Source organism: Thunnus thynnus, chromosome 7 (assembly GCF_963924715.1).
Source record: "Thunnus thynnus chromosome 7, fThuThy2.1, whole genome shotgun sequence".
Classification (NCBI taxonomy): domain Eukaryota; kingdom Metazoa; phylum Chordata; class Actinopteri; order Scombriformes; family Scombridae; genus Thunnus; species Thunnus thynnus.
Genome location: NC_089523.1, coordinates 2718646 through 2732104, shown reverse-complemented (window position 1 = coordinate 2732104; position 13459 = coordinate 2718646). Strand labels below are relative to the sequence as shown.

At 42.7% G+C, this 13459-nt stretch overlaps 1 protein-coding gene across 1 annotated transcript; it reads right to left on the bottom strand.

Moving 5' to 3' along the window:
* Nucleotides 1-2468: 2468 nt before the first annotated feature.
* Nucleotides 2469-12007, bottom strand: lhx1a (LIM homeobox 1a). The gene is made up of 5 exons (XM_067593815.1): nucleotides 10722-12007; nucleotides 8666-8889; nucleotides 7590-7873; nucleotides 5441-5606; nucleotides 2469-4418 (listed from the first exon to the last, which is right to left on the bottom strand). The coding sequence occupies exons 1-5, from the start codon at nucleotides 10889-10891 to the stop codon at nucleotides 4039-4041; spliced, it is 1224 nt and encodes a 407-aa protein (XP_067449916.1). The 5' UTR covers nucleotides 10892-12007; the 3' UTR covers nucleotides 2469-4038.
* Nucleotides 12008-13459: the final 1452 nt, after the last annotated feature.

Genomic DNA, 13459 nt, shown 5'->3' with positions numbered 1-13459 from the left:
CAGCATTTAGACCTATAATTTAACCAATAAGTAAATTAGAGTCTATTTGGTGCTATCTACATCCCTTTCTCTTTACATCCTTTTCTGTGGATTATGTTTGACTTTCTCTAGGTGGCACTCTTTTCTTACTCTGTTCAGCCATGGCTCCAGCTGATCAAGCTTATGTTCTTCTATTCTTTCAACAAAAAACAAAACTTATAAATGCATTTATTTCTGTATTTGGAGCAGGAAAAGAAGGTTTCTTGGTCTGGCTATAGGTTGAATCCCTCTTGAATAACACCTCTAAGAAGGAATCAGACATTATTTGCAGGAAAATTCCACTAAATGTGATTCAAATATTAAAAGACATTGTCCTATGAGTTAAACATCTCCTTCCATCTTTAGTCTTTGAGAGAAGGAGGAGGAAGTGTAAAGAGTAGTGAGGTGGCAAAACAAAGAGCTCGTCAGCAGAGGTCAGCTTATCAGGCTGCTACATGACTGTGTATCACCCACTCGCTGAGTATTGAGCCAGGGAAATGTGGCTCAGCGATCAACCAGCCCGCTCCATTGATTGACAGCGTTTTCTCATTCCTGGCCAAGAAATTGGCTTCCCCCAACATGTGTCGTTTGTTTGAGGAGAAACAAGGACCTGTGCCATGTGTTTGTATGCTTACGCTACGTTCGCTCCGAGGAGAGGGTACACTTCCAGCTGAGCCACTCTGCATTTAAAACTAGCAGCCAAATGCTTCTCATATGGAGAGGGGCTCTAAAAAAAACCCTTCTCAGTTTGAACGCAAGTATCTCAGTGTTCGCCTGCTGGGTCTGATCTTCCTATTGGCTCAATATTTTGGCCCCTGTTGTACCCTAAAGTAAACCATTTTGTACCCCCCCCCCCTCCTCCTCCTCCTCCTCCAAGAGTTTATCCCCCTGTCAACCCCCCTAAACACACACACATTCACATACAGTATACTTATTTTGGATCCCAGTGGGTGTGTGGGCTATTCAAACGTCCTGACTCAGAGATTTAAAATGTCATTTAAAACCCATTCAATGCTGTTAAGGCTTGTTTTATTTTGCCAGCGTTAGACTACAAGGTCAGTTTGCACCAACAGCTGATGAGCGATCAATAGGAGATTTGAACTTAAAGAGCCGTGGCCCCAGGGGCGGTCAGCCGGCGGTGCATGGTGTTACCATGGGGGGGTGGGATGGGGGGGGGGCAGCTAAGCCCAGGGGCTCAACAGAGACCTATATCCTTCCACAGACCCTCCACCCCCACCTACACCCCACCTCCCCAAGCTTGGTTAACTCTCAAGACCATGATTAATTCATGGTGGATTACAGTCTGGAGGCAGGGGAGAAAACTGGGATTGCACACGGTCCTAACTGCACACGCAGGGTTAGGGAGATAAAGGTTCCCCCGGATTCATGCCACAATCCTACCACCGCCCGCCCAACTCGTTTCCCTACAACTATGAATAATTTTTTCATCCTTCCTGCAAGAACACGCCTCAGTGTTTGGGCTTCTTGATTATTAACACGGCTGTGTTCGCCGAAATAAGTCAGTAGATGTCCCTCCTAGCCGTCAGACCGCACCACGAGAACAGTAAGCTGCAGGGAATAATAATGTAGGAGCGGGCTAATAAAAGCATAACAAGCAGCAGAGCTGCGGTCACGGCAATTTCATCATTGTCCTTCACAGTTGCACAGCTAACTGCTTATGATTAGTCGACGACCTCGAGTAAGTGAATGGAAGAATCTGAGGCCAGAGCCAAAGTGGTTGGGGAAAAAAGTGGCATCAGCATAAGTTGTGAATCCACTCCCCCTTGTGTTGGCTGCAGCAAGCAAGTCCACTAAATACTTCCACGGCAAGTGAAATCAGCTGTAAAGGGTTTTTTTTGTTGTATTTGTTGTTCATACTCTTGCACTATTTGTCTATGAATTGTTCTTCGAGCCATCAGGATCTGGTGCAACGCTGCAGCAGGGGAAAGAGAAAACCCTTTGTTGACAGTTAAAGATTAGCATCACAAAATTCATACAGAAAAGCATGACTATATGTTTCCACCACCCTGCTAAAAGCTTCTGAGTTCTCCTTCTGACTCAATTTTTTCTTTGTGTGTCTTTTCGTCACTTTCCGCCAACTGCCATTTCAATTTCACTCAGTGTTTTTGAATCCCATTAATCAGAATTAATAAATGTTTACCTGTCACCATGTCTGCAAAGGCCAATTATTTCACACTCCAAGTGAATAGAAAATTAGACGTGTAGACAAAAAGCGTTCATTATGAAATGAGTGACACTGGCCTGATAGCCTAAGTACCTTACAGAGAGCCCTATGATGTACTGCTGCACTGACACTGATACACGTGATACATAATGCACTGTAATGTAAGGATATACTATAAGATAGCTGCTCCAAAGAAAATATGTTAAAAAATTCATAAGTATATTTTCTAGTTTTATTAGAAACACATTTTTGTCAACATGTTGTATTTATACAGTGAATGGTCTAATATGCACTGGAGGTCACATAAGCTTAGGTTTATTGGAACAATAAAAGACATACCATGAGGGCTTGATATTCAAAGAGATGTAGCAGCTACGAGCTGCATATTTGACCATCAATTTTTAATAGTTTGGATTTTTCTCCTTTGAAGACACAAAAATAAAACCTGTCTAAGTATGTTATATTAACAATTTTATGAATGTATCGTCAGCAGACTAAAAAATTAAGAAGTCAATTACTCCTTTTAACACTTACATTTTGTCTTAACACGTTCTGCAGATGATGGTGCAAAGCACTTTAACAGTATTTGTGCTATTTTTTTTTTTATTTGGCAACTGTCTACTTTGTTTTTATTCTTTTTTTAACCTTTTTTTGTAAACAACATCTTGTACAAACTAGCACAGTGAACCACAACCCCAGCAAATGTGTTTTTATCTCCATACAATATAAATGAAATCAATACAAAAGTTTGGTTGGTTGCTTGGAACATTTTTATATGGATCGAGAGGTTCTAAAACATGGTTTTCGAGACTTCTGGACTCCTGAATTAAATAGATCACGTAAACAGTTGACTGTTCTAAGTCCCATTTAGAACCCCAGTAGAAGATTTTTAGAAGGTAGACTTCATTTCAACATTTCAAGTTCACTTCCATTTTAAATAAAGGGTTTGCAATCCGTAGAGGGTTTTTACTGTTTGCCTTTTGAAGGCAGCCTTCTTCAGATTTGGTGGAAATTCTGAAACCAAGAAAAGAAAAAAAAAAAAAAAAGAAACAAATAGTCCAGACGGAGGAAAAATTGTCATTTCCTCTGGCCTTCAGAAACATAGTGTCAAAAAGGTTAAGTGTCAATATGGCAGAGCCTTGAGAGGCAAAGAGGTCTGAGGAGCTTCTGAATAAATACAAGGGACACGTCTAGTGCCTCGAACATAGTCTGAACGCCGCTCAGCCTTCCTACAGTGCCAGGTCAGCACACAACCAACCCTCAGCCCCTTTATTCTCTCTCTGTAAAGCTATTGAAGTCTTTGACAGTAGCTAATGATGTTTTTCGTGTTCGGGACATACTATAGGAGATTTCGAAAGGGTTGTTTTTTACCCCACTGGTGAGTGTTAGGGGGTTTGGTCGCTATGCTAGGCCACTGACAGGAGTCAGCAGGGGTGACAGGGTGCTCCAGGGGCCCAAAGAAAGGGAGGTGAAGGGGGGCAGTTCAGCAGTCTTGCCCAGTTTTTTTTTTTTTTTTTTTTTTTTTTTTCTGTAAGTCCAGTTTTGGATTCAGGGTGGGGGCAAATGAAGCAATTGAAACACCCAAACACAATACTGAAGAAAATGTTTTTGAGCATAATTTTTATGCCAGATACGCTTTCCCCACAAAAGATCAACAAATCAAATGGGAAAATAAATAAATAAATATGAAATCACAAAAAAATTATGATTCAATGGCATTGCCCTAACCCTGTCAATATCCATGTGCCTGTTCTTGACCCAGCCCCCAACACCACCAAACCTCACCACCCTCCGTTACCGAATCTCTCGCCAGTAGAGTCTGCTCTCTCGAAAAGCTACCACACGGTGCCTTCGTTCATTTCCGAGGGCGGGTGGGACAGGTGGTTGTTGTATCCGCTGCCGTTCAGCGACAGTGAGGTAAAGGGCGGGCTAGGGCCGAACACCTCAGAGGAGATGCTGTGCAGGGGCCCCGGGATGCCAGGCTCCGGGCTGGGAGAGTCCCCCGGGTGGTGGGACATGATATCGGAGAAACGCTGCACTTCGCTGGAGGGGTGGTGGCCAGGCAGGGGGTGGTCCATACCTCCGAGAGGGGTGCCCGTGGGGCCTGAGGAGGGCACGAAGGGGAGATCGACTGGGGTCTGGGCCTGCGACGACGGAGGCCCCTGAGGGAAGAAGTCATAGTTCCCTCCCGGGCCGTAGTACTCGCTTTGATAATCTGCAGATCCAAGAGAAGAAGAAAAAAAAAAAAAATCAACGTTAGGTCTGAGAACAATGGGTGTGCAGAAATAATTCCGGAGACATTGAGGAATTCATTGAATATACATAGCTTGATTTGTATTAGAGAGGGAGAGAGACCCTCGCCGTGCTACATTAGTCACAGAGCACGTTACACTTAAATCAAAACTGCAATTGGGTGGGGAGAACAACGTGGCCACAAAATTAATTAAAATGGGGGCCATTTCATCAGCGATTCTACCTACTGAGACCATTTTTTTTTCAATTCGGCAGAATATTATTAGACTTTTTGCTTCAGCAGAAAGGACAAAGGCCCGAGCACAAATGAAATTCTCAGATTCTCAGAAAATTATCAGATATTTCAAAGCAAGGAAGAGTATGGTATCAAATCACTCAGACGTAAACTAAGTTCACTTAAACTTAACTCACTGCTCACTGATTTCCGAAAGGATTTGGATGAGTTGACCCAACCTGAATAGAGCAGTTCAGTTTATTTAAAAAAATTAAAAAGAACCTCTTTGCTGAATATCAGAACTTGCTTAAGCAAGAGCGGGAAATCACTGCTTTGCATGCATTTGTTTATTTAAGTGTTATTTTACTTTTGTGTACTGAATTAACATGACCATCTCTGAGAAAAGAGTCTAGGAAAGGTAAAAAGAAGTGAAGAGGCCTAACATGGCATCTTAGCATGTTATATAAAGACACCTAAATGAAATTACTCATTTGAAAGATAAAATTGTAGGAAAGTTGTTTCATGAGGCTACAGCAGGAAATTACAGACAAATAAATGAAAACATATAAAAGCAATGAGGGAAATATTAAACTAACATGAATAAAAATATGAAACTTCTTATGAGCATTTTGCAAAAGTGCACAAATAAGAAAAAAAGTGCAGAAAGAGAGAATATGAGCTTAAAATTGGATGTTTCATCATGAAAAAATGAATTAGTGGAAATAAAAAAAGACACTTGTCTTACAGAAGGAGGTGAATGGTACACATACCTCCGTAGTAAGAGAAGGGCCCGTTGGGGATGAGCTCCCCGGGCTCCAGCCGGTCCACCAGCGTCCTCATCCGCCTAGGGCTCCGGAAAAACGCGTGCCTCCGGGCTCCCAGCGCGCTCAGCTGCTTCATGCGCCTCTCTTTGGAACGACGGTTCTGGAACCAGACCTGGACACACAAACACACACATTTACAGGTCACTTCATGTCACCCGGCAAACGTGCAAAAGGCTGCTGACGCCATTTTGATTGCACATCAATATTCTGAGCGGGAGATGAGAGGAGGGGGGAGAAATAGATGGGATGGGAAAGATGGCTCCATTGGTGTTAAATTTGGGGTGGCGAAAATGTTCTGGGGCATGAGTAAATATGTAAACAAACAAATACAAATTTGGCATGTTGTACTTTTTTTTAAATATATGCTATTAAACCTCACTGAGTAAATTCACCCCATATAAGAGAAAGTGTAATTAGGTGTCATATTTACCTTGGCACCTGCACCGCTATGGCTTCTTATAAGAGTAAATAACCGCGCTGTCTGTGTGTTGTGCGGCGAGCGTGATGAGCCGGTGCGTTAAATCCGCAAGGCTGTGCGTTGGAGAGGACTGCGCCCAATTATCGTTACAGGAACGCGAGTCACATCTAACCTCCCTAATGATCTTTTAACCCTCCATTTACTCCGACTGAAGCTACAGCAGCGGGGGCTTAAAATCTCCAATTAATACTTAATAGGAGGGTTGTTACCAATATATTACCGGGCTCTTGGAGGTTATCATTTCCTAATCTATAGGCCGGCCAGCCGTCCTTTAATTACGCTCTTCTCTTTTTCCCTCGTGCTCATACATATTAGATACCCCGACTTCGCCACTTTCACTTTATCGCCATTAATCTGCTATGCTAAACCTTTTTTTAAAAAAAGCTTAGCTCTGCCCCGCAGCCTTATGCACATTATGAAGACAAAAAAAAATCTAATTTATTAAAAATAAAAACGCAGAAAAGCTCTATTTTCACGTCATTTTGGGCCTATTCTTTCTTATAGAAGGCCTGCTATTATTCCTGAGGTGTAATAATATGTTGTGTCATGAATCGCAGATTTACAATAATTCCTACAATATTGCTCTTTGTAAATGATACAAGGAAAATAGTCACAAAACCTACATTATTATTATGAATAATAACAATAATAATAATAATAATAATAATAATAATAATAATAATAATAATAATAATAATAATGGTGATGATGATGATGATGATGATGATGATTGTCAGTGCTCTGTGTTGCTCCTTGTTTAACTTAAGGCGGCCTTGCTGTAATTCAGAGTTCTGAGGAGACAATCTGAAGACCCTTGAAACAGATTTCTGCCTTTCCACTTGGCTGGAAATGCTCACAGCATGGCTAAATGTGGTCGCAAAACGTGATGGCAGCGCTGTGCCAGGACTCCCAGCGCTCCCAGCAGCCCGGCGCCAGTTGGCGACTTTGCCCCGTCGCGCGCGCCAAGAATCAAAAATACCCATATAAATTACCCGTTTCCAAATCAACCTCGTTCGTCGTCCAATCTTTGGCTTAATGAAATCAATGTGACCGCGCAGTTTGAAGGGAAGAGGCCTCCTTTAAAGAGGGGTGAAGGATGTGAGAGGAGGGGGGGTGGGGGTGGAGGGGGGGTGGGGGCGGATGGTGAGGGAGGTGGAGCCTCTCTGATGGGATGAGGCCTGCACGGTCATGGCAGTCTGGCAGCTTGGCAGGGACATTTTTCCATAAAATATAAGCTGTTACATCACACCTTTTAATGGGCGCGTAACACCCTATAAAACAGAAAAGGTGCGGGTCCACCTCCTCAACCTGTGGGTGTCCGCTGCTCTCCATAATATTTCAGAACATCTCAGGCAGAATTGGAGGTTTTGTTTATTTATCACTGAACTGTAGATAAAATACTGTTGCTGGTGAAACCTGTAATTACAATTTTTGTCAGGGGCACACGGACCACAGTTTGAGAAACACCCACTTCAGCTAATAATGGTTATTTATATCTTGTTCTATTGGTTGTTAATGAATGAATTCATTGTGAAATGAAAGGAGGAGAACATCCCGGAACCCCCGCCGCATGCAGGACCTTCGGGAGTTGGATGCTTAATGTAGATGCTCCTTTACCTGGATGACCCTCATGTTGAGGCCGGTCTCCTGGGCCAGCTGCTCCCTGATGTGTCTGGTGGGTTTGGGGGTGGCAGCGAACGCCGCCTTCAGCGTCTCCAGCTGCTTGGCCTTGATGGTGGTCCGCGGGCCGCGTCGCTTCCCGCCCAGGTTCTGGTCATCGTTCTCATTATTAACCGTTTCCTTGTCGGACAGGGCGGCTATCTCCGTGTCCTTTAAGACCACGTCGTCCTGTAGCTGGTCTTGAGAGTCCGGTGATAAACTCGGGTCGCTGCATGCCGTTACTGCAGGAATGAAATATGAAAATTAGAATAAGCAGACATATTCTGCAAAAAACAACAAAACAAAAAAACAAGCTGAATTGTTTGAGTGATTTGGTGGAAAAAACTACAGCTGCTACAACCAACAGAACAAAATCCATCCTATTCCCAAAAACTCTATTTATCACTGTGGACTGTGTCAGCAGTGATGTAGTGGTCAATTATAGGTGGGTGAACTATGACCTCAAGTCGGTGATGCAAACTACCACCAGCATTTATAACAATAAACTATATTTTCACAAAACCTTTGTCTAATCTTTTCCTCCTTGAAGCATTTTTTAAATATCATTTTTATACAAATGTACATTATTTGTTAGCCTACACCATGAAGATCCAGGTTATAAAGACGGATATTTTTTTTCTTACAAATAAAAAGCAGCAAATTTGATGTGTCTTCTTCTTTACTGCGTTGCTAAAAGATTTAAATATTAAATAAGAATTATAAACAAACAAACGACACTTCAGCACATAGGCTTATATATCACACTCCAAAATGAAGACCATCGTCCTCACTGCTGTCAGAGAAAATAAAAACAGAACAGAGAATATTGTAAATTTGGGATCATTCCATGCGGCAACAAAGGCAATGGAGAGTGTTTTTTTGTCCAATTCTACTCCTTGGATGCGTCTAAGCCCTAGTCATGGAAATGATGAAGCCACTGCGGGGCTGAACACATCACATCCATCACAATTTATCCCGCCTCACGCTCACACAAACACACCCACACATGCACGAAGGAAGGGCTCCCTCCGTACCTGAGAGGAGGTTGGTGTCTTTTACACTGCTGTTGTTTAGGTAATCGTCTTTGCAAACGAATTTGTTCTCGTCTATGATGTAGAGCTCCTCGCCGGTGGAGAGCTGCTTATTGCACATCATGCAGGTGAAGCAGTTGAGGTGAAACACTTTGCTCCGGGCCCTCCGGACCAAGTCGTTTGGAGAGATGCCCTGCGAACAACCGCCACACTTAGTGCCGAACCGCCTGCAGGAGGAAGAAGAAGAAGAAGGAGAAGAAGCAAAAAGCTATAGAATGTTTTACACAAATCATTTTTTGAAGCGTTTAAATAATATCAACATCCAGCCAGGTTGGTAACAAGGCGGGAGTGATGGGGAAGGAATACACCGTATTTTACAGACAAAGAATAACATTTAAAAATACTGTTGACTCAAAAAAGCTGCACAAGTCACATTTTAGTGGAAGAAAAAATAAAGAATTAGAAAAAAGGCGCATTTGACATCCAGATATAAAGACACTCTTATTGTCTAAACCCTGTAAAACGCAATTTAGAAACTTTCATCAATATTTCAACATGAATAAATATAAATACAAAGTGGAAAATAAAAAATAATAGTGATAAGTGTTCTCCAGCTACTCAGACACAACCTTTATGTAAAGACTCGCACTTTCAAATAGCGCGTTTAGTAGTTTGTGGAGGTAAACATAAATATCAACACTGAGGTTTTTAGATAAAAAAATGAAAAGACTGAAATGTAGAATTATCTTTGTGCGTGTACATGAGCGCGTTTTGTACAAAAGACGCTGTAGAAATCTTTTAATAGTAAAATAAAATGTTGCCTATAAGATCCATATTTTATATAATAATAACAAAATATTTAATTTCTCCTGAAGCGATTCCACGACTGTGTTTAGACATATTAAATAAGAGCTGCTGATAGTTTTTTTATTTCTTTCACTGGTTTTAGTTCTATATTTCCAGTCTTTTCCAGACTACATGTAACACGTTTTACACTATGAAAGCCATTAAATATACGGCTTCTCTAACACAGCAGACTGCCCTGGAATTATAAATAATAGCCTCTGCCACTGACTTCAACGTTAAACAATGTGTATTGAGTGGTGTGCACCGCTTGTTGACTGCACGTCTGTGATTGCATTGTCTGTGGACTTGATCTTTTCAACTAGTTTACTATTCAAATCCACTTATCACGTCCTCCTCAGTCGGACTGAGCAAACACACCGGGCTGCCTCTCCTCTGGCCGGGGTTTGATCCTGTGCGCTCCCCCGGCGGCCTGCACGCTGTAAAAAAAACACCCTAAGTGTGATTTCCTCGATTTCCTAACAAACCGCCCCCCCCCCCCACCCCCTCTCCCAGCTAAGAGCGAGTGCACACGCGTTTAATGTTGCTGCCCCTCTTTTGTTGTTGTTTTGCATAAGAATCCAAATTAACAAGCTTTTAATTACTCCTCCTAATCAAAGCTTATCGCCTTGCAGTCCTCATTCACGCCTACAGGCACGGACAGTTTGCTTTATTCATTCATTTAGAGAAAAAAAATTAAAAAAAAAAAAAAAACAACGGAGACTCTGCGTTCATTCTTAATACTTGCTGTCCTGTGTGTGCAGTCACACATTCTTTTAAAAACTTAGCTTACATGCTTTTTTTTAAAACCTGTATTTATTTTATTTTATCTGCTGGTTTGATAAAGCTAAAGGCGGTCTGAGTTTCTGTGAATTACTTGCAATTATACTGTTGAGTTATAGTTGTTAAATGCATTTTAAAAGTTTCAAATAACATAGAAAAATGTATTTTTTAATTTACATTAAATCTGCTGAAGATTAAAAATACATTTTCTGTCAAATGGGATGTTATGCCTGAAAAATAAATGTTTTCCGTCTACTTCAATGATGCACCATCACCAACAAATTGAAACTTCTTGATATAATTTCTTAAAGGCCTATATTCATCTTTTTTTGCAACCCAGCTACTGACATTAAAGCAGATATATTAATAAACAACAACAACAAAAAAAAAAAAACACTAGTGAGGAGTTTGGCTGTCATTTCTCCGAGCTTACCTAAAGAAATCATTTTTGCAGTACAGTCTTCCCTCTCGAGAAAAACATTTCTCTGTCAAATTACATTTGCACTCGCAGCACTGCACGCACTTGACATGCCAGGCTCTGTCCAGCACGTTGAGGAGAAAGCGGTCCAGGATAGGCCTCTCGCAGCCGGCGCAGTGGACCATGGCTTTGGCTGGGCTACGACCCCACAAATAAAGCACACACACACACACACACACACACACACTCACAAACAAAATCAACAGCGCAGGCCGAGCATTGACCGAGTTATCTGCTCTCTCCCTCCCTGATTCGCCTGGAGCTCCCGGGTCAATGTGCGCGGAGAAGCCAGTCGATCAGGTGTCACCACAGATTTCTCCCTGCATGCGTAAAAAGGCTCAGCGTCCAAAAAAAAAACAACAGACAGGAAGGGATGGCGACCGCGTCCTCTGTCACTGGTGGTAAAAACCAAAAGGGAAAAAATAAATAAATCAGTCCTTTATTGGATCCGGGGCAAAACACGCAATTCGACCAAAAATGTAGATTTCAGCACAGGAAGCTGAGGATCAGCTCAGGCGAGAAGACCGGAGCCAGTTTGGTTGTCCCGGCGCTCTTGGAAGTGACGCATCGGCCGAGAGGAGTGTCGTGTGCCAGTCAGTGCTGGAAGAGGCGTCTAATAAAATGGTTTTAGGGCAGAGCTGTCACACAACAAGACACGCACGCCTATAAATAATTCAGTGCACTCTGACATGGCAGCGTATCCACTGTTCAAAACCCGGCGAGAAACAAAATCACACACCCAAAAGATTTTTTTTTTTTTTTTTTAAAAAGAGCGTTTTCCCCTCTCGCTCTGTCAGATGATCCTGGATGTTTAGCTTGCGGTGGCGGGTGATGCCGAGATGCGCTGGCGGTTCCGGTAGTAGTCAGTATATATGCTGGGATGCCCTCAGTCTCCAGTACCGTATGTATGCTGGGATGCGCTGGGTCTCCAGTACACTGTCTTGCTCCTAAAGCTCCAGCCCAGCCTTATTCCCAGCCTCCTGACGTCAGGCCGCGGCCGGACCAATCAGCGCCGCACCATGCCAGCAACCATCAAGCCGCCCCATCATAACCCAGCGAGGGCTCTGCCTGCTATTTATGCCACACACTCAAGACACCAATTGTCAAGAATTTCCCTGCAAACTGTCATATGTTAGTGAATGTGTTTGGAGGAAGCAGCCGCGGCGGAGGGCGAGCAGCGCGGAGGGAGAGACGCCACTTTTCAGCTGCTGAGCAAATTGTCTTCTGGGCATGAGGGGGACATGAAGGAGGAATCTGAGCAGGTAGATACAGTGGTGTCTGCAGGATAAAGAAGCTAGAGGCGCATATTGCATGGCGTGCATCCTGTGTAGACTGTTTACCAATGTAAAGTTACTTTGCGCCAGAAATTGATACACAAGTTGAACATATTTGTTTAGTAATTGGAGAATATTTTTTTTATAATACTTAAATAATCAATAAACTAATTGTAAGTTCAAATATGGAATATTACTTATCTGCTTTGCACTTCACAACACTCAGAGAGTTAAATCTCTGATTTCACAGCAGGTAGCTGCAAAAGTGTGGTGACTGTTGTGGAGATGCTGTTACCGGTAGTTTCCTTTTCTCCGCGTCCAGTGAAGCACTACAGAGTGTCGTGTGCTTATTTACTTTGATAATGTTTCCTTGCGCCTCGGCAGTAGCACACATTAGTAGTTTTGTCTTTGGTGTGACGGAGAGGCAGCGTGGAAGTGAAAGACAGAAAGGCTCTAAAGTGGACAGCTCAGCCAGTCAGGAGCTTGCGGCCCAGACACCTCGGACGATTCATTAGGGGAGGTCCAATCCACTTCAAGTCCACCTTAAGTAAATAACACCATGGGCCTAACAGCCCGCTGGATTATTAGTCATTTCCCATCAAAGAGATCAGTCAAGTCTTTTGTGTTGGAGCTTTTTTAGATGATTTACAGGCCCTGAATCCTTTTTCTTTCTTTTGCTCAATGACAATAGATTGTCTAGTCTGGAGGGAAAGTTTACATGCTGCTTGAACAAATTCGTTTCGTTCCACCATCTAAACAAGATTTACATTTGCCAGGAAACTCGTTTGGAGTAATTAATGTTTGCATTATTTATTTACATAAACTGTTCCATTGTGGCCTGTTAGACAATAGTTTCATAAATATTATTAGTCTACAGAAATAAAATGTTGCGGTTGTCTTTAGTGTTAATAGATACAGGATGAGGCGTTTCTTTGCTCGACTAAAAATTGAACCAATCGCAAAAGCTGTGCACTTAACGCACTTTAAAGCTGAAAAAGCGTCCCAGACACACATATTTATTCTTTAACAGTAGCCCGCCAGCATCTCTTGCATATGGGCTGCTTCTCATGCAAAACGCCCGCAGTCCCAGTCCAGCTGCCTCCCGGCGTCTGGGGAGCGCCCCTTCAACAGGACATGTGTTCCTGGCTTGAAGAAAAGAAGAGATAAGACTTAGAACATACACGTCTCTGTTTAGTTTTCGCCTTACCCACCTCCTCAGCCTGCTCTACTTTAGTCCTCTTCTCTTTTTCCTCCTGTTTCACCCACTTTTCTGTTTGTGGAAGGTGCGTCTGAGCGCGTTCTGCTGAGCATCTGGTTAGGTTTCCATCAGAGAGTCAGGGAGAGAGGGGTCATTGAGCTCCATGACAACTGGGCGGTCCATACTTCTGTATAGAGGGGCAATCAGTAATGGAAATATCA